Source organism: Panulirus ornatus, chromosome 32 (genome assembly GCF_036320965.1).
Source record: "Panulirus ornatus isolate Po-2019 chromosome 32, ASM3632096v1, whole genome shotgun sequence".
Taxonomy (NCBI): Eukaryota; Metazoa; Arthropoda; class Malacostraca; order Decapoda; family Palinuridae; genus Panulirus; species Panulirus ornatus.
In genome coordinates this window covers 18,958,816-18,982,170 of record NC_092255.1, presented here as the reverse complement: position 1 = coordinate 18,982,170, position 23,355 = coordinate 18,958,816, and the positions used below count along the sequence as shown (strand labels likewise).

At 46.6% G+C, this 23,355-nt stretch overlaps 4 protein-coding genes across 5 annotated transcripts in view; 3 read left to right on the top strand and 1 right to left on the bottom strand.

The window, feature by feature from the left end:
- The window catches only part of LOC139759112 (ras GTPase-activating-like protein IQGAP1), a 424,460-nt gene that overhangs the window by 65,809 nt on the left and 335,296 nt on the right, over positions 1 to 23,355 (bottom strand). The window lies entirely within an intron of this gene.
- Positions 8,813 to 11,412, top strand: LOC139759344 (uncharacterized). Its single transcript, XM_071681469.1, has 2 exons — positions 8,813 to 8,947; positions 10,332 to 11,412. Exons 1-2 carry the CDS (start codon positions 8,936 to 8,938, stop codon positions 11,163 to 11,165), a joined length of 846 nt encoding a protein of 281 aa, XP_071537570.1. The 5' UTR covers positions 8,813 to 8,935; the 3' UTR covers positions 11,166 to 11,412.
- On the top strand, positions 16,097 to 17,830 carry LOC139759343 (uncharacterized). Its single transcript, XM_071681468.1, has 2 exons — positions 16,097 to 16,241; positions 16,685 to 17,830. The coding sequence occupies exons 1-2, from the start codon at positions 16,155 to 16,157 to the stop codon at positions 17,525 to 17,527; spliced, it is 930 nt and encodes a 309-aa protein (XP_071537569.1). The 5' UTR covers positions 16,097 to 16,154; the 3' UTR covers positions 17,528 to 17,830.
- On the top strand, positions 20,124 to 21,826 carry LOC139759342 (uncharacterized). Its single transcript, XM_071681467.1, has 2 exons — positions 20,124 to 20,234; positions 20,679 to 21,826. The coding sequence occupies exons 1-2, from the start codon at positions 20,148 to 20,150 to the stop codon at positions 21,519 to 21,521; spliced, it is 930 nt and encodes a 309-aa protein (XP_071537568.1). The 5' UTR covers positions 20,124 to 20,147; the 3' UTR covers positions 21,522 to 21,826.

The window sequence follows — 23,355 nt, the reverse complement described above, 5'->3', positions numbered from 1 at the left end:
ACACCTGGTACTCTCTTATGACCACGTGTCACCACTTGATTGATCTCCAGTACCCACACCTGGTACTCTCTTATGACCACGTGTCACCACTTGATTGATCTCCAGTACCCACACCTGGTACTCTCTTATGACCACGTGTCACCACTTGATTGATCTCCAGTACCCACACCTGGTACTCTCTTATGACCACGTGTCACCACTTGATTGATCTCCAGTACCCACACCTGGTACTCTCTTATGACCACGTGTCACCACTTGATTGATCTCCAGTACCCACACCTGGTACTCTCTTATGACCACGTGTCACCACTTGATTGATCTCCAGTACCCACACCTGGTACTCTCTTATGACCACGTGTCACCACTTGATTGATCTCCAGTACCCACACCTGGTACTCTCTTATGACCACGTGTCACCACTTGATTGATCTCCAGTACCAACACCTGGTACCCTCTTGTGACCACGTGTCACCACTTTGATTGATCTCCAGTACCCACACCTGGTACACGCCAGGCAGGAGGAGGAGGAGGGGACAGTGTACACGCCAGGCAGGAGGAGGAGGGGCAGGTGACGTCCTCGGGATGTTCACCCAGCCTTCAGGGTGTGGCCTCAACACGCCCACAACACCACCGGGAAAAAACGACTCGTCTGGGCAGGTTCTTCCAGGTTCGTGAATCGCTTCACTGGGTGTGTCTTCCTCTAATCTGATGGTACAATAGTTTCCTCACTTCCCATGCTCGAATCTGCTCGCCTTTCGGGATAAAAAAATATAACAATCTACTGATCTATCGTTAGTAATTTTACTCGTATCTAATTTTTAAGGTGCCACTGGAAATATTATAACAAGGCTCCCAACCATGTCAATGCAGTCCCCTCTCTGTTCATCCCAAGCGCTGATTGGTTCCTCGGGATTTCATAATGTCGATTCTCATCTGAGAAGGTTTCATTCATTTAAGGTCATGCCCGGGATTTGGCTTATCGCTGGACCATTTCTGGCAGATACGATTCCCGATGCGTCCTTCACTCAACCGTACCTCTGAGGGTGGAGTTAGGTGGACACACACACACACAGAGGCGGGTGGTGTACGCTCAACCCAGACCCACTACCTCCTAATCTCCTTATATCTCCCGCAGTGCACGGGCAGCGGCTGGTCCCGTTTGAAAGAGGATAACGTGCAGGATGTGGCAGCGCCCGGGGCGCGGGATCGGGCGCTTTGACGTCGAGCGGGAGTTACCCTGCTCTCCGGCCCTTCCCTCCCTCAGCGTCCACCTCCTTACGTAAATAACATTGATCGTTACCTTTGGCACGCGATCTGAAACCCTTAGAGAGAGAATCTGGCTTACTCTATACCATATGGATGTGAGGTAAGCAAATGGGAATTCCATGTCTCTCTGTTGATTAGTGGATTTCAATCTGGCCACGAGAGATGCTTATTGCGCGTCTGTATTGGCCAGCACCACACTGATGCTCTGGGTCAAAGGATACAATATTCAGGGCACAAAGCGACACGGAATCTATTAATAGTGTACCTTGTGTGGGCGGGAGGGTCCGGGTACGGTGCCCTAGCCAGCCAACCGGCCACACCCACAGGTACACACACACACCCACGGCCGCCCACCCTGTACCGGGATGGTCCAACGGGTTATTTGAAAGAACAACGCCACCCTGGCCTACCAGTGTGCCTCCGGCAACGGCTGCTCCTCCATATCTAATGGCATGCCTCGTCTCTGCTGGTCTTCCTTCCACTTGCACCGTAGCGTCTTATTTTTGAAGCGTAAAGGCGAACTAAGAACTAGTCTTCTAGCCTTACATGAGGCTATTTCTGTCACATTCTCATAAGTGTATAGTGACGACTCAGCCACCAGAGATTCCCCAGCTGGCGGACCACCGTCCTCCATTACTCGCTGGAGCATGCAAGATCCACGTCTCTGGTATAGATTAGCGGATACGGGTGTACTACGTTGGCCAGTGGGTCTGGCAGCGAACGGGGCCTAGTTTCCCGGGATACAGAGTCTTGCGTCCTTCGATGGTTCAAGGCCTTGTGTCCCAGAAGGCCACAACTAAACACCATTCATCACCACCGTCAGGGATGTAGTAATGTGCGTCACAGTCCAACATGACGATGGCTCTGCCAGGGCTCCTGCGACAGACGACGCTGAAGGGTGATCTGAAGAAGGCGCCGTCGATATTTTCATCTCACGCGTGCCCAGATCCTTGCACAACTCTAATGTTTCACAGAAACCTGTTCCTTCGATTCCGGTTGCTGGTTCCTATCCTTGTCAGAGTCCCTAGTTATCAAGTTTCTCTGGAATGCTGTGTGGCTTTTCTCTTTCTGTCGTGTTTACTAAGTCGACGTCATCTGACAAGACTCTCTGCTGTGCTGGTCTGCTGGAAATGATGGGGTTATCTTCGTCTTTATTGTTCGTACTGCCAGCTTTTGATGGGCAGTGGTATGTAGCTGTTGTCTGAACCTGTCCAGGGCAGCCATCTATAGTCCCACAGCTCCAGGAGTCTATTTGAGTTTGCAGCTTAAGAGCTGAAGCCTCGATGAAGATCTCCTGTTAGGAGGTTAATATCTGAAGTGAGGTATTACCCTGTGAGGTACATCTCAAATCAAGATAGCCTAGCCTACGTGCCTGGGGTGCCACCCACTGACGTAGCTTACGTGCCTGGGGTGCCACCCACTGACGTAGCTTACGTGCGAAGGGTGCCACCCACTGACGTAGCTTACGTGCCTGGGGTGCCACCCACTGACGTAGCCTACGTGCGAAGGGTGCCACCCACTGACGTAGCCTACGTGCGAAGGGTGCCACCCACTGACGTAGCCTACGTGCTTGGGGTGCCACCCACTGACGTAGCCTACGTGCCTGGGGTGCCATCCACTGATGTAGCCTACGTGCCTAGGGTGCCACCCACTGACGTAGCCTATGTGCCTGGGGTGCCATTTACTGACGCAGAACATCACATCTGGGGGCCCCCAGGCCAACGCCTCGGAGCCAAGAGGGGTGAAACCCCCCGGAAGATAATTGGTTCCAGAGATATTTAGGAGAGGAAATAAATTTCCACATGATACTGCTCCACACATTACAGCCTTATGTTAATCTGTATCTGCACTTTTATAATTTTTAATGGAAATGATCACAATGGTCACATCAAAGGTAAAAAATTTTCATATTCACTTGATCCTTTCTTCATGTGTAGCAAAAGTCAGTTAAGACTCTATTGCTTTTGACAGTTATTCGTCAATAACTGGCAAAAAGATAGTGGCAAACAATTTCTATAAGATGCCAGGATAAAAAGCCATATACGAACCGATCTCTCTGTAGATGTAGACGGATCATCTACACACGAGCGCCATGCCAAAGGCTAGCGTAAGGTACGTGTTAGGATCAAACAGAGGGAGTTGTGGCTGGCTTGCAGGATCAGGGCTACAGGGAACAAGATCTGAGACTAAAGGACACCAGGACGTCTAGTGAATGGTGTGGCCACCAGTGGAACCCCAAGTCCAAGGTGAGGAACAAATTGGGCCACTGAGAGGGTACACACACACACACACAGACACGCCAGGTACGCACCTGTGTGGCTCTATACAGGAAACAAAGACTGAGAGACTGGGAGGGATTTACGGGAGATGTGGTTTGCTTGCTGACGATGATGCAGTGTGGCGAGGAGAGAACGAGAGAGATAAATGGAAAAAAGAAAAGGATCATATCTACAGATGGAATTATGCAATATACATAAGGGAGTGACAGACAGTGTCTATAATAAGAGAGGCTTCCAGTATGGTATTGGTCGACACACACACACACACACACACACACACACACACACACACACACACACACACACACGTGCAAAGCGTATCAAATCTCCACCAGTTCTCACATTCCCTCCCCACCACTCACCACCTTCACTCCCCACTACTCACCCCATCACTCCCCACTACTTATCCCATCACTCCCCACCACTTGCCACATCACTAACCCCATCACTCCCCACCACTTGCTACATCACTTTCCCCATCGCTCCCCATCATTCATCACATCCCCAACCAACACACACACACACGTACACTACATTTCCTGTGGCGGGAATAAAAGAACATCACACTGTATTATTTTCCCCCAAGAATGAAGGTGACAGAAAAAAAGTTGTGTTTAAGAAGAGCTTTCTATGTACTAGAAATAAGCAAGTAACACTGAAATGTCTGATATGTTTGAAGAAGAAAAAAAAAACATACGAGAGCGTAAAAGTAGCAGCAATAATGTCAATAACACGACTTCCAGCAGGTTGTGAGCAATTAAAGCAGGTGGCATGAACAGCAGGTGACAAAAATTTCAGCGGCCGCAGGGAGCAACACCACCAAGCAGTATCGAACAAGTAACAGCAACAGCTATCACGAAACATCCATGAAACAGGGAGCATGACACGGGCGGCGGGAGTCGCCAGGGAGACAAGGAGCTGGATCGTGTACGTACACTTCAGGAGCAGCGACCACGGGAAGACACAAGCAGCAGCAACAACAACAACAGCAGTAGTAGTAGCAGTAGCAGCAGCAGCAGGGAAAAAGGGGGTAGAAGCAGCAGGAGACGAACCGAAAGCTCCGACGGTGGCAGAGGACGAAAGAGGGCGAGGCTGCAAGGTCACACACCCTCCCTCCTGGTAAGGCAACACTTCACCCCCCCGCCCCTCGATACTGTTTCGCGCGAACTTTACGATAAAAAGACGGTGGCTCACCTTACCTACAATGCAGCTGACCTTACTCACAACGACATTCACCTTACGTAAAATACGGAAAAAGAGTGACATGTGTTCATAGACTCACGTGACCTTCAGTTCTCAATGATACTTATTGACACTATTGTGTTAACTACGCGTAGATATTATGGTTAGATTTTTCAAATCGAGTCTGAAGATTCATAGGAACAATGAGTAAAGAAAAGGTTCAATAAATGAATTAGATATTACAGAAAAGGGGACAAAGACCCACCCATACAGAACCAACTACGACCAATGGGAGCGAAGACTCAGAATGGAATACACAGTGGGAGTGGGGAGAGGGTGGCGTTGAGGGCGGGAGGCGAGGACACCACCCTCAAGAGAAGCAGAGACGGCCGGGGCAGTCCCCCACCCAAGCCTGGAATGTCGGGGGCGGGCGTGACCATCGCCCGGGATGTTACCCTTCCCTCCTCCTCCTCCTCCTGCCTATCACCTGCTGGTGATGCTCGATCGTCCTGCCATCTGCCTGTGACGATGAGGTGCCCCTCCACCATCTACTGGTGATGGTGAGGTGCCCCTCCACCATCTACTGGTGAGGGTGTGGTGCCCCTCGGCACTCAACCATCTACTGGTGAGGGTGTGGTGCCCCTCGGCTCTCAACCATCTACTGGTGAGGGTGTGGTGCCCCTCGGCACTCAACCATCTACTGGTGATGGTGTGGTGCCCCTCGGCTCTCAACTATCTACTGGTGAGGGTGTGGTGCCCCTCGGCCCTCAACCATCTACTGGTGATGGTGTGGTGCCCCTCGGCCCTCAACCATATGCTGGTGATGGTGTGGTGCCCCTCGGCCCTCAACCATCTGCTGGTGATGGTGTGGTGCCCCTCGGCTCTCAACCATCTACTGGTGATGGTGTGGTGCCCCTCGGCTCTCAACTATCTACTGGTGAGGGTGTGGTGCCCCTCGGCTCTCAACCATCTACTGGTGATGGTGTGGTGCCCCTCGGCTCTCAACTATCTACTGGTGAGGGTGTGGTGCCCCTCGGCTCTCAACCATCTACTGGTGATGGTGTGGTGCCCCTCGGCTCTCAACTATTTACTGGTGATGGTGTGGTGCCCCTCGGCCTTCAACCATCTACTGGTGATGGTGTGGTGCCCCTCGGCCCTCAACCATCTACTGGTGATGGTGTGGTGCCCCTCGGCTCTCAACTATCTACTGGTGAGGGTGTGGTGCCCCTCGGCTCTCAGCTATCTACTGGTGAGGGTGTGGTGCCCCTCGGCCCTCATCCATCTGCTGGTGATGGTGTGGTGCACCTCGGCCCACAACCATCTACTGGTGAGGGTGTGGTGCTCTGTGGAGTCTGTTGTCTGTCCATTCAGCTTCCCGGGTGACGGTGGACAGGAACTAAGGCAGTAGACGCCACATTTCCTCAATCAGTCTTGTAAACCTCAGAGAAATTTGTCGAAAACTGCTTTTTGGAGCGCTGGCACCCTCATGCATGACATGAGTCATGCAAGGAAGTCATGATCATGAATTAATATATCTTTAAACATATAGTCTCTCTCCCTGAATTAATATCTCTTTAAACATATAGTCTCTTTCCCTGAATACCAATTATTTTCTACATCATCTTATACTTCCACTGCAAATCCTATGTATTCTATCATCCATTTTCTTTTTTGGGTAACTGAATGTAAGATTTTCTATAAAAAGCGCCAGATGTTCCTTTGAGAACAAACCTCCAACTGACGAGTTTAAGAAGAAGGGTTCCAGTAATGTATGATGATGGTCGACACTACTTTCTCGTCATGAGTGCACACGTTCCCTCCTGCCGCTCCGAGCCTGGGCAGGAGGTATTACAGCACCTCGAACTTACCTACCTTCAGGAAGACCAAATGTTCTAAAAAAAAATCTGGATATTTCCGTTCAATAAACTCGCAAAATCTCTTCACCTTTTTCCCTTGTATCTCATCTTCATCATGACGCTCCCACTTCCACGGGCCAAAGGTAGATGAATACATCAGATCAACGGATGATAATCCCCGAGAATCAACGCTACACCAATACAAGATGGATGAAAGGAAACATTTCCCAGTCTCTCGCTCATAATGTTCTGAGGGAGAGAGACACACACATAGGGAGGTTGGCATGTAGCAACAATGTGGATGTGCTCATTCCGTAGGTCACGCGTGGCACAGACTCACTGTAACTGGATTTCCAAGCTGAGGTCAAACGTGTTCGCAGTTCCAAGCTGAGGTCAAACGTGCTCGCAGTTCCAAGCTGATATAAAAAGTTACTACGGTTTCAAAGCTGATGCCAAAAGGAACTTAGATGATCTAAAGCTGATACCAAAAGGAACTTAGCTGATTTCAAAAGTACTTGCAATTCCAAGCTGAGGTGAAAATAATGATTATAATGTGTATGTCTGTGAAATAAGAGATTGTAAGGTATATCTATGCTAAACACAAGATATTATCTTGAAAAATTCATGTCCGATCACCAGAATGACAACTGAACATCTACAGTACGCAAACCGTACATAGAACTTCTGCTCAGTCTACTGACAATTATGACAGAAGTTGATGCCGTAATATAAGGACTATGTACACTAATACACGAGAGAGAGAGAGAGAGAGAGAGAGAGAGAGAGAGAGAGAGAGAGAGAGAGAGAGAGAGAGAGAGAGAGAGAGAGAGAGAGAAGCCAATCAAAACCGTAAAAAAAAAATGTAAGAATGAATTTGTGGTCATCATCATCGTATCAAAGGTGAATTCCGCTGTTTCAGTTTCATTCACGTATAAGAGAAGCTGAGCACCTATCTATCCTCAGTAGGAATGAGCACAGGGACGCACATGCACGACACACTACAATGGAAGAGTGGAAAGAGGCAATGTCCACGAATTTCCCTTCGCAATGGCGCCATAACATATAGCAACAGCATACCACAGTTACACTAGGTTTACATCGCTCTTAAGTTCGTCCTTGGTACAAAAGTAATTAGTCCACCAGAAAGGACAAATTTGGCCGGTGTTCAAGTAAGCAATACTTCCTCCAGCACTCTGTTTTCCGTGGGAGGGGCCAAGCTACCTTGGCCTACGTGCAAGAAGCGGTATGGACTCCTGTGGTGTAGCGGTTAGCGTGCCTGACCATGACGCATCTACGGGCCGCCCAGGGTCGAGAGGCGTATAGGTTCGAATAACAGATGAGGCACAGTGGGTCCGCAGTCAACCCAGCTGTTCATCCACCCCTAGGGTTTGGTCGATAAAATGGGTACCTGGCTCAGATATATATAATGTTCATGGGATGGCCTTGATTAGGGCCTCAGTTGCCCGTGCCGTCTCAGCTGACATACAGAAAAGTAAATAATAATAATAACAATGATAATAATAGTAATGATAACAATAATAATCATGATAACGATAATGATGATAAATGATAATAATGATATAATGATAATAATAATAATAATAATAGTAATGATAATGATAATAATAATAATAATAATAATAATAATAATAATAATAATAATAATAATAATAATAATACGACCGTAGTGGTCAGTGTGAACGCCAGTATTAGTCAGTGTGACACTTGCCACTACCAAACCATTGGATGGAGGAGGGAGCCTTCACCAGACGACAGGCCAGTCACTCCTCCTCCTCCCAGGTCCCCACTGTGTTGAACAACGGTCCCCAGTGACTCATACTCACTTAAAATAGTGTGCCTCACTTAGCCTCGCTTATCTGCATAGTGGACGAGATATGCAACCACAGAACAGGACAAACGTTTAAAGTTTTCATTATTCTACAAACAGTGTCACAAACTGATGTGCAACGTGAACATCGTGTGGTAAGTGGGAAGCAGGTGGGACTCAGGGCGTGGAAGGGGAGGCGTGGAAAGGCCGGGGTAGGCGTGATTTAAGAAGTGGTGTATGTGTGTGTGTGTGTGTGTGTGTGTGTGTGTGTGTGTGTGTGGAGGAGCAGGTTGAGAACAGGGTGGGCAGGGCAGGGCAGGGCAAGTGGAACCAAGGAAAAAAAATTGCTCTGGGCGGGGATAGGCGGAGCTTGCTGGCCAGGACGTTTGGTGATGAAGACTCGACGATGCTCCGGTTCGTCTCCCTCGGGCCGGCCCCGCCCGTTATGGACCTTGAAGACCAGTATATAAAGCAGTGCCAGGGGGGTCAGGTATCGTCAGACAGCTCCTCCTGGGTGGGTCAACATGAACGCTTTGGTGAGTATGCCTCCTCGAATGTTGGCGAGACCCGGCCCTCTACCGTGTTTTAAAGACAGAATACCACTTAGCTTCCCCTACTCACGCCGAGAGAGTTCCATAGCGGTAGAATTCTCAAAGTAGTGCTCATGTGTCACGTTTTTGTAATTTCCTCATAAGACACAGTTCGAATCCCAAACTCTCTCATTTGTAGTCAAGTGCTTCAGAAAAAAAAAGAAAGGGACCAAATGTTAGAAAATACGTCATAAGTGTCACACTCTCGTAGTCTAGGCATCTATGATCCATTGTGCTGAACACCATGGAGAACATCTACTACTGTGTGTGTGTGGGTTTCCTATGTCCTCGTCAACCATACCGCCTCACCAGCTATGTATATGACCGCTGGCGACAGTACCACAGCCAGGCCACGGTAGGCCTGCAGGAGGTGGTGACGACAGCTGATGTCTCAGGTTAACAGTGGTGTGGTTCGTCTGATGGCTGAAGTCGATTTATTTTTAGGTTATCTGTGACGGTACGGGGAACTGAGGCCCGAATCAAGGCCATCCCATTATCGCATATATATATATATATATATATATATATATATATATATATATATATATATATATATATATATATATATATATATATACACGCTTACCCAGCCTGAGCCAGGTACCCATTTTGACGACCAACTCCTAGGGGTAGGATGAACAGCTGGGTTAACTTTGGACCGACTGCCTCAACCAGGATTCGAACCTATGCCCTCGACTCTGGGCGACCCGTGAATACGTCACGGTCAGGGATACTAACCACTACACCATTATCATAGACTAATACGTTTGCTTACATTAAGGGTGATCGAATGTAACATGTGAGTTGGGCACTTCAAAAATCTGATCAAGTAATTTGGCCCCATTCCCCGTGCCTCCTTCTATCTGGCCTGTCGCACATCCCCTAACTCTATAGTCATAAAGGAAGCGATATCTTACGTTCCCTGTGTCGTCTTCATAGCTTTTGTTTCTTCTGTTTATATTTCATTATGTTTATGTTCTTTCTTATATCTGCATTTCCTCCTGAAGAAAGGCGATGAATCAGTCATTTGACTCTATAGCAAACATCTTCACGGAAGCAAATTGTGACACCTCTCTCTCTCTCTCTCTCTCTCTCTCTCTCTCTCTCTCTCTCTCTCTCTCTCTCTCTCTCTTCTCTCTCTCTCCCCTCCAACAGCCAGGGTTCGAACCCAGAACCCAGGACCTTTTGCGTGGTATTCGGGAAAATGAAAACTAGGCATATATTCATATTAGTTGACTACTTAACTCTTACAATACAAAACCTGCTCTGAACATTCTAATCCAGACCAAAGTGCAACGGGTGTCATAACTCCTCATTTCTATTTCTACAGACTGTGCTTTCCATTGTGGCCGTGGCGGCGTGCGCCAGTGCCCAGCTGGTGGGATATCCCGGCGTGTATGGTGCTTACCCTGGCATCTTACGAGCTTACCCTGGGCTCTTGAATGCAGCTGCACCAGTGACACTTAAGACCGTGGCTGCTGCACCCATTACCATCAAGGCTGCTGCTCCCACACCCCTGACATACAACGTGGCTCCTTTCGTCCCAGCTTCACCTGTCCAGTCCAAGTTCCACGCTCAGGACGAGCTCGGTCAGTACTCCTTCGGCTATAGCGGCGGCCCCTCCTCTCGCACTGAATCACGTGACGCCTTCGGTGTCATACGTGGATTGTACAACTACGTGGACTCGGAGGGCAAGGTGCAGACCCAGCACTACGTGGCCGACGCCCTGGGCTTCCGTGTGGCCGGCACCAACCTGCCTGAGGCTCCCGAAGCCCCTGAGCCAGTACAGGACACCCCAGAGGTCGCCTCTGCTAAGGCCGTTTTGAAAACCTTACATGACGAAGCGGCAGCCGCCGCCGCTGCTGCCCCCGACTCCCGCAAGAAGCGCTCCGTAGTGGCCATCCACGCCCCTACCTCCTACTCTCCCTTCGGCTTCCCCTACGGCTTGCCTGCTCCCCTTAACTATGCCCACCCCGCTGTCGTTGGGTCTCCTCTCACCTATACGGCCGGTTTCCCCACCTTGGCTGCTGCTCACGGCATCACACCCTACACTGGTTACCCCGCCCTTAGCTACGCCGCTGCCGCACCTGCTGCCGTCCGCGACGCTGAGCTCCTCCGTGTTGTACACAACCCAGGTCACGCTGTCTCCTACCGTGTGGACTAAGCGTCGGTGAGCAGCACTCACAGCCCCACAGTCTCCTGCATCATCTTGGGGTGTAGAGCACTTGTCATGGACGGTCTGATCTCTGGCTAATACACTGAGGTCATTAATGTGTTATGTTATCGCCAGATCATCAAAACCTCCGACAACACGTGTTGACTCCCCCCTCTCCTTGACCTGTACCCATTACATCACTAATGTTGACCCAAAGCATCTGTTATAACTTGTAAATAAAGAATATATCTAAAAATGATTTCTCTTATATTAAACAAGACGGAGATCAATGGCCCCGAGTCCCGGGCATCATGGACTGCTGAGAATCTCCCGGTTTCTGCCTGACTCTACTGCCAATGAGAGGGAGGGGCTCTGGCAGTAATAGTACCGGCCCCTCCCACGACCTTTCCCTCTCTGCTAGACCTTCCGCTTTTTTGTATACACTACACCAAATATTCGCGGTCTCTCCAGTAAGCTCTTCTCTGTTCAACGCCACCTGTCTAGTACTTCTTCAAATATCTTATTTCTCTCTAAGGAACAGTTGTCTCGTGATGTTCTCATTTGTCCCTTCTTCGTATCCAACTATAACTCACGATTCCGATTCAGATGTGGTGTTTTGTGCTTATTCCAACACCAACACACCTGTTGCACGCCTTCAGGGCCTTGATTACCCAAACTTTGATGTTATGTGGCTCAAGGTCTGTCTCCCAGCTATCGAACTTTTCCTTTGTTTCGCCTATAGCTCTCCTAACTATACAAATTTTTATATCTTTCTTCGATTATCTAAACTCCTGCCATGAGACTGTGACATCCTCTCACCCGCAAGCTGAGATCCTCTACCTCGGGGATTTCAACGTTCACCATAGGGAATGGTTGAATTCCTCCCATACGGATGGTCGAGGGACTGAAGCCCTCACATTCCTCTCCGTTTTCAATGATCTAGAGCAAATAATCTCCCACCTTACCCATATTCCTGACTGCTATGACCACTCCTAATATTCTGGATTTGTTCTTCACCTCTAGTCCATCCCGCTGTAAGTACACAATCTCGCCCCCATTTGGCTAATCTGATCACACTCTCGTAAAAGTATTTATTCTGATGGCACCTCCTCGTCCAGCAGTCCCTTCTAAGCGTAAATACTAGCACCTCAACGAAGCTGACTGGAACTACTTAACGTAACTTCTTTTCTGATTTCCCTTTGGTAAATTACTGTCTCTTATGTTGTGATGCTCCTGGCTCCGCCAAACGCATAGTAGAGGTTATCTAAGCATTTATCACCTCTTCCTCCAAAACGACCTCTTCATCCAATCCATGGTTCAACAGTGTTTGTGCTAAGGCCATCCAAGCATGGAATCAGGCATATCGGGCTAGGATAAACTCTCGTTCCTTTGGCTCCCATTCAGGTTTTATCACTGCCTGTAATCACTGTTAGCACGTTGTCCGTGAGGTAAAGTCATTCCTTTATTCAAAGGAAGTGCGATAACCTCTCCTCGTCATCCTATGATAGATCTTTCTGGTCTTTAGCTAAGGGTATCTCAAACAATTTCTGTCACTCTAACTTTCCATCACTTCTCCGTTCTGACGGCACTGTAGCTTTCTCTGTTGTAGACAGAGCAATTCCTTGTTTCCCGTTTCTCCTCTAACTCCTACCTTGGACGACTCTGACATTTCATCACCCCTTGAGGCTCCTCTTACTAATCCTATGCCTCTTCCCGTGAAATCTTTTCGGACTGTTCGAAAAACGCTAACTCTCTAGATACAATCAAGGCTTATCCTGAAGGCATCCAACCCCGTGTACTGAAAGAGTGTGCCTCTGATCTTGCACTTGTGCTTGTTCGTCTGTTTCGTTTCTGTTTGAAAACCAAAACTTTTCTATCTCCTTGGAATCTTGCATTGATACATCCCCTCTCTAAAAAGGGTGACCATTCTGACTCCTCTAACTAACGTCCTATTGTTTTGACAAGTACCATTTCCAAAATCTTTGAATCCCTCCTCAACTCCCATATCCATAAACACCTCGAATATCAAAGTCTCATCTCTGATCTTCCTTATGGCGAGATCCTCTGATGATATTTTTCCTATTTTACTAATGTCTGGTCATCATCCCTGGGACATTTTGGGGAGTCATGTGTACTTGCCCTTGACATATCCAAAGCCTTTCACAAGGTGTGGCATTGGGGTCTCATCTCTAAGCGCCCATCTTTTGGTTTCCCTCCCTCATTTTGCTCCTTCATGTCTTGCATCCTCTTCGGCTGACCCATCTCTGTGGTTTTTGATGGATCACCCTCCCCCTCTTTTCTCCATCAACAGCGGTGTCCTTCAAGGTTCTGTCCTGTTCCCTACACTTTTTCTCCTTTTTTCCAACGATTTCTCGCCTCCACAAATAATCAGATGCACTCATACACTGACGACTCAACACTGCATTCATCCACCTCCTTCAGTTTTGCTCCTTATTCTCTCACTCGATCTGCATCTCGTCTTGGCACAGCTTCCTCATGAAACTAAGAATTGGACGGGATATCTCAGTTGGATAGACGATATCTAGGTAAGTTTAATGCCTCCAATGCACAGTTTTTACCCTTCTCTCTATCGAAAACTCCTCACAACTCTCGTCTTCCTTTGAAAGTTCTTTAATTCCACCTCTGGACTCAGTGAACATATTTGGTAGTACTGTAACAATCGCTCTTTCATGCAAACCCCACATTACAGGAACAGGTAAGTCTGCCTCTAAAAAAGAAGAAGAAAAAATGGGTGTCCTGTTTAGATGTGAAACTTCTTTTCTTCTGAACAGTTGCTTCGTTTATACAAAGGATTGATTCGTCCTTAAATAGAGTACTGCTCTCACATCTGAGGTGGTTCTAGCTCTACATCCTTACTTGACATAGTGGAGTCGGATGCGTTTCACTGGGCTACCACCCGCTCCACAGAGGGAGAGGTGTTTCCAAATTCCTCGTTCGTATACATCAGAATGCATGGTGCTCAGAGTTCGAGACGTTTTTGATGAGAGCGTACATCTAATAGAACCCTCTGTATCGCTGGTCTACACTCTTATAATCAAACTCCCTCATCTAGTCTCTGTTCTCAATGAACTTGACCAGTTCCACGTAGCTGCCATGACTGTGGTTCCTCTTTGGTTCTGCGCCCAGTCGGTTTCCCAGCTTGCATGTGACACCACCATATGTTGAAATACAAGCACTGCATGATCACGATTTCCAACGGGAACATCATACTTCACATGTATATCATTCCCATGCTGCAGTGTGTCGAACAGGTTATGTAGAGACTGTGATACTATCTCCCTTAGTTCCCGTATGCTCTGTGGCTCAAACATCTGCACAGAGAATGTAAGTTCTTCTAGTCTATTTCCCTTGTAACTGAAATGATCCATTAGTAGTATTGTAACCTAAGAGGATTCGGTCCGTCATGTCGCTTTCTTCGCAACCTTATATTTTCCCCTTTCGTGTTCGTTGTATACGTCCGACCTGCATCGTTACAGTTCTTGGGAAAATTATGAATAAAACGTGTTATTGTACGCTTCCCTCCCACAGCGATCGTCTCCATTATGTAGTCTCTGAAAGCGCCATCTACCGATACTTTCTCGAATCTAATGGAATCCCTCCAATCTCTTTTCCATCTCTACTTGCTACGTGTAATCCTGTGGGCAAACCAGGTTAGAACCGAGTTCGTTTGTGAGATTCGACTCCACCACTCCCATAATGGTTGGGTTGCAACCGCTTCTAAATTCTGGCTCCCTTCCGTAAATTTCAAACTGTTCCGTCGTGGTTTAGGGCTACAGAGTATAAACCTCAAGTTCCTCACAACCAATCTCAAGTATAGTGTCCCAGAAAAAGAAAATAAACATATGTGTGACACAATACAGCTTATACGCACTCTTAAATCCCTCTCACACCTGCCACCTATTCCCATTCAAGCACTTCGGAAGAGAACTCAATTCTTCCTCACACAAAACAGAGGCAGAACCTCTCAATAAGGGCTATACGATTATCATTTGTTTTCTCAGAGTCCATTAAAGGTGATAAAGTGCCGTCAATCACTGTGCAAGAAGTTCCTCCCACGCAAGTCCTTCGGGGGGGAAAATAATGGAAAGTCATTCGGTTTAAAGTTACAAACTTCTTTCGAAAGTGAAATGTTGAACTTGATCTCTAAGGCCACTGATCCCTTCTCAATACTTTATTGGAATCTATGGGTTATATACACAGAGTGTATATGGACTGGGGAATGGCCTTTAACACCTGATGATATTAAGATTGATTCGGTTTGTAGTTTCAACCTGACCTTGGTGGCATGAATGACCCTAAGAGTTGGACAGGCCCCACTAAAGCCTAACCTAACCAACTGGTTAGTCTTCAATGAGCCTTAACACATACGGGGTAGAATAACTGTATATGACGTCACCAATATCCACTTCCACAAGGCCTCTCATGATATTCTACCAGGGTGTTGTACCAAATACTAGATCAGGGTAACGGTACAGAAATCTGCAGCTGGATAGGAGCTGGTTTACTGCAGCTGGACGACCTCTGACACACTAACACAAAAGTGCAAAGAATATCACATAAGAACACAGCTAATTTCTTGAGGGGTAGATAATGCTATACAACAAAACTCAATCTTCGGTCCATTTCTTTTAATATCGGACATAAACCATCTACGTCCAAGATTAGCAAAGTCCGCTGAAAACTAATTGCTAATGCAAATCAAAACGTCGTGAGCGTAAATGTTGTTGCTTCGGTGTACAATAAACCATTTGGTACTTCAAGAAACCAAAAAACTTCAGCCACTCCCAAGGTTTCACCTGATATGTGAGAGTGTAAATGGACGAGTCTGTGTGTGTGTGTGTGTGTGTGTGTGTGTGTGTGTGTGTGTGTGTTTCAAGGGGTAGGGGGCGTGGCGGGACTGGTCGGTCACGATGACTGCGTGTGTGGAGCACACGGGGCTACGGTGGATGGTCTTCCGCTGGCCCAGCCCCGCCCGTCATGGACCTTGACGACCAGTATATAAGCGACGCTATGGTCAGGTACCGTCAGACAGCTCCTCCTTGGTGGGTCAACATGAACGCTCTGGTGAGTTTACCCAACGGACGAAAACTACCTAAGTTTATTAGATACGACATAAGATCATACTAGTTTGATATATTTCATTATACATTTTCAGAAGAGCCAATTCAGGGCTGAAATTTTCTGAGGTCATCAATGTATTATAGAGAAGATAATCAATATAGAAACTGTGCCATAAAAGTCGTATACATGGCTAAGATTTCACTATTCCATTTTGCTAGGGGAAATTCTTGATATGGTCTTAAACCTTCAACATTATGAAGAACATCTGCTACTGTCTATAGGTTCATATGCCCTCGTCATACGTAATAGTGTATGTATACGATATCAGAACTCAATACTTCAGTGTTTTATATGTTCTAGATTCAAGGAGAGCAAGGAGTCAGGTATTCAATTGTCATTCACTTCCAACCTAACATATATATAATCACTGTTCTCTGTCTTTACAGACTGTGCTTTCCATCGCGACTGTGGCGGCGTGCGCCAGTGCCCAGCTGCTGGGATATCCTGGCGTGTATGGTGGTTACCCTGGCACTTGGGGAGCCTACCCTGGGCTCTGGAATGCAGCTGCACCAGTCACCGTCAAGGCTGCTGCTCCAACACCTCTGGCATACAACACGGCTCCTTTCGCCCCAGTGTCACCTATCCATTCCCAGTACCATGCTCAAGACGAGTTCGGGCAGTACTCCTTCGGCCACGCTGGCGGTTTGGACTCTCGTACTGAGACACGCGACGCCTTTGGTGTCGTGCGCGGCTCCTACAACTACGTGGACTCCGAGGGCAAGGTGCAGACCCAGCACTACGTAGCTGACGGTCTTGGCTTCCGCGTGTCTGGCACCAACCTGCCCGTGGCACCCGACGCCCCTGAAGTTCCCGCTGTCCCAGCTCTACCAGGTCCCGTGCCTGAGCCTGTGCAGGACACTCCTGAAGTCGCCGCTGCTAAGGCCGTCTTTAAGAGCGCATACGACGAGATGGCAGCTGCCGCCGCTGCTGCCCCCGACTCCCGCAAGAAGCGCTCCGTAGTGGCCATCCACACCCCTACCTCCTACTCTCCCTTCGGCTTCCCCTATGGCTTGCCTGCTCCCCTTAACTATGCCCACCCCGCTGTCGTTGGGTCTCCTCTCACCTATACGGCCGGTTTCCCCACCTTGGCTGCTGCTCACGGCATCACACCCTACACTGGTTACCCCGCCCTTAGCTACGCCGCTGCCGCCCCTGCTGCCGCCCGTGACGCTGAGCTCCTCCGCGTTGTAAACAATCCAGGTCACGCTGTCTCCTACCGTGTGGACTAAGCGTCGGTGAGCAGCACTCACAGTCCCACAGTCTCCTGCATCATCTTGGAGTGTAGAGCACTAGTCTTGGACAGCTTGATCCCTTATTGTTACTCATAATAACATTGAAGGTTTTGATAGATTGAGTTGAATGCTAAAGTAAGTCAGTCATGCATAAATCGATGGTAATTGTTTAGCTTATCATCAGTACATCAAACGTCCAATAACTGGTGTTGACACTCCCAGATGATCTGTATATATTACCCCAACAATGTTGATCTAAAGAAAGTATTATCAAATTGTTAAATAAAGACTTTATGCAAATATTCTCGTGTTCATATCGTACTCAGTAAAACCTAAAGAAGTGTAAACAAATAATAGAAGTAAATGGGAAGGACAAATAAGAATTAGAGTGTATGAGAATCAGGTTAGTAAGGGAAAAAACACTTTCTTACCCAACACTTCTATCCCCTTAACAGCCTGCAAGGTGCTGATATACAGAAGTTATGTAAACATTAATCATTGGAACATTTCTAAGCTCATAATCTTTGAACCAGTCCGAGATGACATTACGAACTTCTTGCTTTTGTTATACTGTTAATCTTTTGTTCAAATTGGCATTGTGTTGTTTAACATTAGCAATATGAATTGGAAGTGGTATTGGTAAATGGTTACATAGGAGATCATCAACAATGTCAGTATTATGAGCTATAAGTGACAAGTTAAATCCTATACACGTATTGAGGATTCCTAACAAAGAATCCAGGGATCCTTTTGTGTCTTGAAAAGACTTCGTCTCTATCATTTTTGTATATAATCTTTGAAACAAGTGAGCGAAATTACTTCGCATACCAACCGATTTTTTTTCCAAATGTGATATATTGATACGACGCTATGACTACTTCAGTTGTATTTCTTTAATGGTACGTTTGCATTAACATTTATAAGGTTAAAGGTCGAGGGTCGAATTCGTACGATAAACTCTTCGGGATTCAAGACGAGAACTTCGTGTAAGTTGGAAGGGGAAACATTCCCATTCATTCTCTGATAATGTTTTTACCGGGATATACAGAGATGTATCTGGAGGGATGAGCCTTTACAAGACCATAATATAATCACCATATTTGTCTGGATAAGAAAGTCTCCAAAAGAGCACAAGTTTGTTAGTGGTGAAGCAAGCCAAGCTCCTCTGATTTGCTTAGCCACAGATATGAGAGTAGATATCGGGTAGGGATTACATTTCGACCAAGAAAAACACAAGTTATAACGACTAATACGAAAGATTAAGGCCAAAGAAATTAAATGGGTTTATGGAAATCAAATGAATGAATATACAAATAAGAGAGTAAAAAACACGACCGTAGTGGTCAATGTGAACGCCAGTATTAGTCAGTGTGACACTTGCCACTACCAAACCATTGGATGGAGGAGGGAGTCTGCACCAGACGACAGGCCAGCCGCTCCTCCTCCTCCCAGGTCCCCGCTGTGTTGAAGAACGGTCCCCAGTGACTCTCACTTACCATTGCCACGTGCACGTGGTGTATGAAAAGTTATTTGTACTTAACGTCTTGCCTGTGAGCCAGGCAGTGGAAATCTTACTGCTTTTGCATGAAGACCACAATATAATAATGTATAACGTAGGAAAATGAAGGAGATAAATCAATTTGACCAGATTTGATCTTAATCCATGTAAGCCTTGATATCTTAAGGACATCCTAGTCATACAGCGTTCTTCGTATACAAAAAAGAAAAAAGAAAAATAAATCCAGTGAAACAATTAGTAGTATCTGGGAGAGAACCAATTCATAAAATCTCAATATCACAAGATTACATGTCTTGGAAATGATGTCCCTGACATGATTAAGCTTAGCAAAGTACGAGAAAAACAGAAAAGAAAAACATTAAAGCTTGTTTGACGTTGGAAAAGTGATAATATGGAAAGAATAAACAAGACATCAGTCAATCAGGGAGAGATGTCTGGGATATGGGAAGGCAAGTGAGACTCGGTAAGATGTGTGTTGTACTTCGGGAGTGAGGTGTGTATAGAATGGGAAGGGAAGTGTAATTCAGGGAATACTTATGTAATGGCTCAGTAGGATACGTGTGGCAAGGGAAGGACAGATAGGAAGAACTGATGGTCTATTACGAGTGTGTGTGTGGCAGAACACGAGAGATGATTCTACCTTTCTTATACATGCAAAGGGAAAGCAGGATGGTATAGCAGAAGTGTGTATGTTGAATGTTAGAAGGACAGGCGAGATGCAGAGAGTATGATGTATCATGAAGGTAGAGAGAGAGAGAGAGCTGTGTGTAGGGTCAGTAAGGAAGGTCTTATTACACGAAGCGAGTGTATGTGGAAAAACATAAGGGCATATGAAACTTGCTAAAGGGCATGTGTGGAAAGTATAGGAAATGAAATCTGAAAGTCAAGTGTATAACTTGAGTTTTGTGAGAACAGTAAACATTTGTTATGAACAGAAAGAAAAAAAATTGGTGTTTTAACTGAAGTCTGAATGTGCGGCTCGACATGACGTTGTATGTGTGTTTTGTGTATGGGCGTGGCAGGGCTAGTCGATCACGACATCAGTGCGGAAAACTAGAGATGCTCCAGATTGTATCCCGTGGGACGGCCCCGCCCGTCATGGACCTTGACGAACAGTATATAAGCGACGCTATGGTCAGGTACCGTCAGACAGCTCCTCCTTGGTGGGTCAACATGAACGCTCTGGTGAGTTTACCCAACGGACGAAATCTACCTAAGTTTATTAGATACGACATAAGATCATACTAGTTTGATATATTTCATTATACGTTTTCAGAAGAGCCACTTCAGTGCTGAAATCTTCTGAGGTCATCAATGTATTATAAAGGAGATAATCACTATAGAACCTGTGCCATAAAAGTCGTATACATGGCTGAGATTTCACTAATCCATTTTGCTAGGGGAAATTCTTGATATGGTCTTAAACCTTCAACATTATGAAGAAGATCTGCTACTGTCTATAGGTTCATATGCCCTCGTCATACGTAATGGTGTATGTATACGATATCAGAACTTAATACTTCAGTGTTTTATTATGTTCTAGATTCAAGGAGAGCAAGGAGTCAGGTATTCAATTGTGATTCACTTCCAACCTAACATATATATAATCACTGTTCTCTGTCTTTACAGACTGTGCTTTCCATCGCGACTGTGGCGGCGTGCGCCAGTGCCCAGCTGCTGGGATATCCTGGCGTGTATGGTGGTTACCCTGGCACTTGGGGAGCCTACCCTGGGCTCTGGAATGCAGCTGCACCAGTCACCGTCAAGGCTGCTGCTCCAACACCTCTGGCATACAACACGGCTCCTTTCGCCCCAGTGTCACCTATCCATTCCCAGTACCATGCTCAAGACGAGTTCGGGCAGTACTCCTTCGGCCACGCTGGCGGTTTGGACTCTCGTACTGAGACACGTGACGCCTTTGGTGTCGTGCGCGGCTCCTACAACTACGTGGACTCCGAGGGCAAGGTGCAGACCCAGCACTACGTAGCTGACGGTCTTGGCTTCCGCGTGTCTGGCACCAACCTGCCCGTGGCACCCGACGCCCCTGAAGTTCCCGCTGTCCCAGCTCTACCAGGTCCCGTGCCTGAGCCTGTACAGGACACTCCTGAAGTCGCCGCTGCTAAGGCCGTCTTTAAGAGCGCATACGACGAGATGGCAGCTGCCGCCGCTGCTGCCCCCGACTCCCGCAAGAAGCGCTCCGTAGTGGCCATCCACACCCCTACCTCCTACTCTCCCTTCGGCTTCCCCTACGGCTTGCCTGCTCCCCTTAACTATGCCCACCCCGCTGTCGTTGGGTCTCCTCTCACCTATACGGCCGGTTTCCCCACCTTGGCTGCTGCTCACGGCATCACACCCTACACTGGTTACCCCGCCCTTAGCTACGCCGCTGCCGCCCCTGCTGCCGCCCGTGACGCTGAGCTCCTCCGCGTTGTAAACAATCCAGGTCACGCTGTCTCCTACCGTGTGGACTAAGCGTCGGTGAGCAGCACTCACAGTCCCACAGTCTCCTGCATCATCTTGGAGTGTAGAGCACTAGTCTTGGACAGCTTGATCCCTTGTTGTTACTCATAATAACATTGAAGGTTTTGATAGATTGAGTTGAATGCTAAAGTAAGTCAGTCATGCATAAATCGATGGTAATTGTTTAGCTTATCATCAGTACATCAAACGTCCAATAACTGGTGTTGACACTCCCAGATGATCTGTATATATTACCCCAACAATGTTGATCTAAAGAAAGTATTATCAAATTGTTAAATAAAGACTTTATGCAAATATTCTCGTGTTCATATCGTACTCAGTAAAACCTAAAGAAGTGTAAACAAATAATAGAAGCAAATGGGAAGGACAAATAAGAATTAGAGTGTATGGGAATCAGGTTAGTAAGGGAAAAAACACTTTCTTACCCAACACTTCTATCCCCTTAACAGCCTGCAAGGTGCTGATATACAGAAGTTATGTAAACATTAATCATTGGAACATTTCTAAGCTCATAATCTTTGAACCAGTCCGAGATGACATTACGAACTTCTTGCTTTTGTTATACTGTTAATCTTTTGTTCAAATTGGCATTGTGTTGTTTAACATTAGCAATATGAATTGGAAGTGGTATTGGTAAATGGTTACATAGGAGATCATCAACAATGTCAGTATTATGAGCTATAAGTGACAAGTTAAATTCTATACACGTATTGAGGATTCCTAACAAAGAATCCAGGGATCCTTTTGTGTCTTGAAAATACTTCGTCTCTATCATTTTTGTATATAATCTTTGAAACAAGTGAGCGAAATTACTTTGCATACCAACCGATTTGTTTTCCATATGTGATATATTGATACGACGCTATGACTCCTTCAGTTGTATTTCTTTAATGGTACGTTTGCGTTAACATTTATAAGGTTATAGGTCGAGGGTAGAATTCGTACGATAAACTCTTCGGGATTCCGGACGAGGACTTCGTGTAAGTTGGAAAGGGGGAACATTCCCATTCATTCTCTGATAATGTTCTTACCGGGATATACAAAGATGTATCTGGAAGGACGAGCCTTTACAAGACCATACCACTCTTTAATATAATCACCACATTTGCCTGGGTAAGAAAGTCTCTGAATGAGCACAAGTCTGGTAGAATTGAAGAAAGCCAAGCTTCTTTGAGATGCTAAGCGACACAATCCTAGCCAAGAAAAACACAAGTTATAACCACCAGCACGAAAGAAAAAGGTGAAAGAACTTAAATAGGTTGAATGCAAGTCAGTTCAATGAATATACAGAGTAAAAGACACGACCGTAGAGGTCAGTGTGAACGCCAGTATTAGTCAAGTGTGACACTTGCCACTACTAAACCATTGGATGGAGGAGGGAGCCTTCACCAGACGACAGGCCAGCCACTCCTCCTCCTCCTCCCAGGTCCCCACTGTGTTGAACAACGGTCCCCAGTGACTCTCATTTACCATAGCCACGTGCACGTGGTGTATGAAAAGTTATTTGTACTGAGCGTCTTGTCTGTGAGCCAGGCAGTTGAAAGCTTACAGCTTTTGCATGAAAACCACAATATAATAATGTATAACGTAGGAAAATGAAGGAGATAAATCAATTTGACCGGATTTGATCTAATCCATGTCAGCCTTGATATCTTAAGGACATCCTAGTCATACAGCGTTCTTCGTATACAAAAAAGAAAAAGGAAAAATAAATCCAACGAACCAATTAGTAGCATCTGGGAGAGAACCAATTCAAAAATCTCAATATCACAAGATTACACGTCTTGGAAATGCTGTCCCTGATATGATCAAGGTTAGCAAAGTA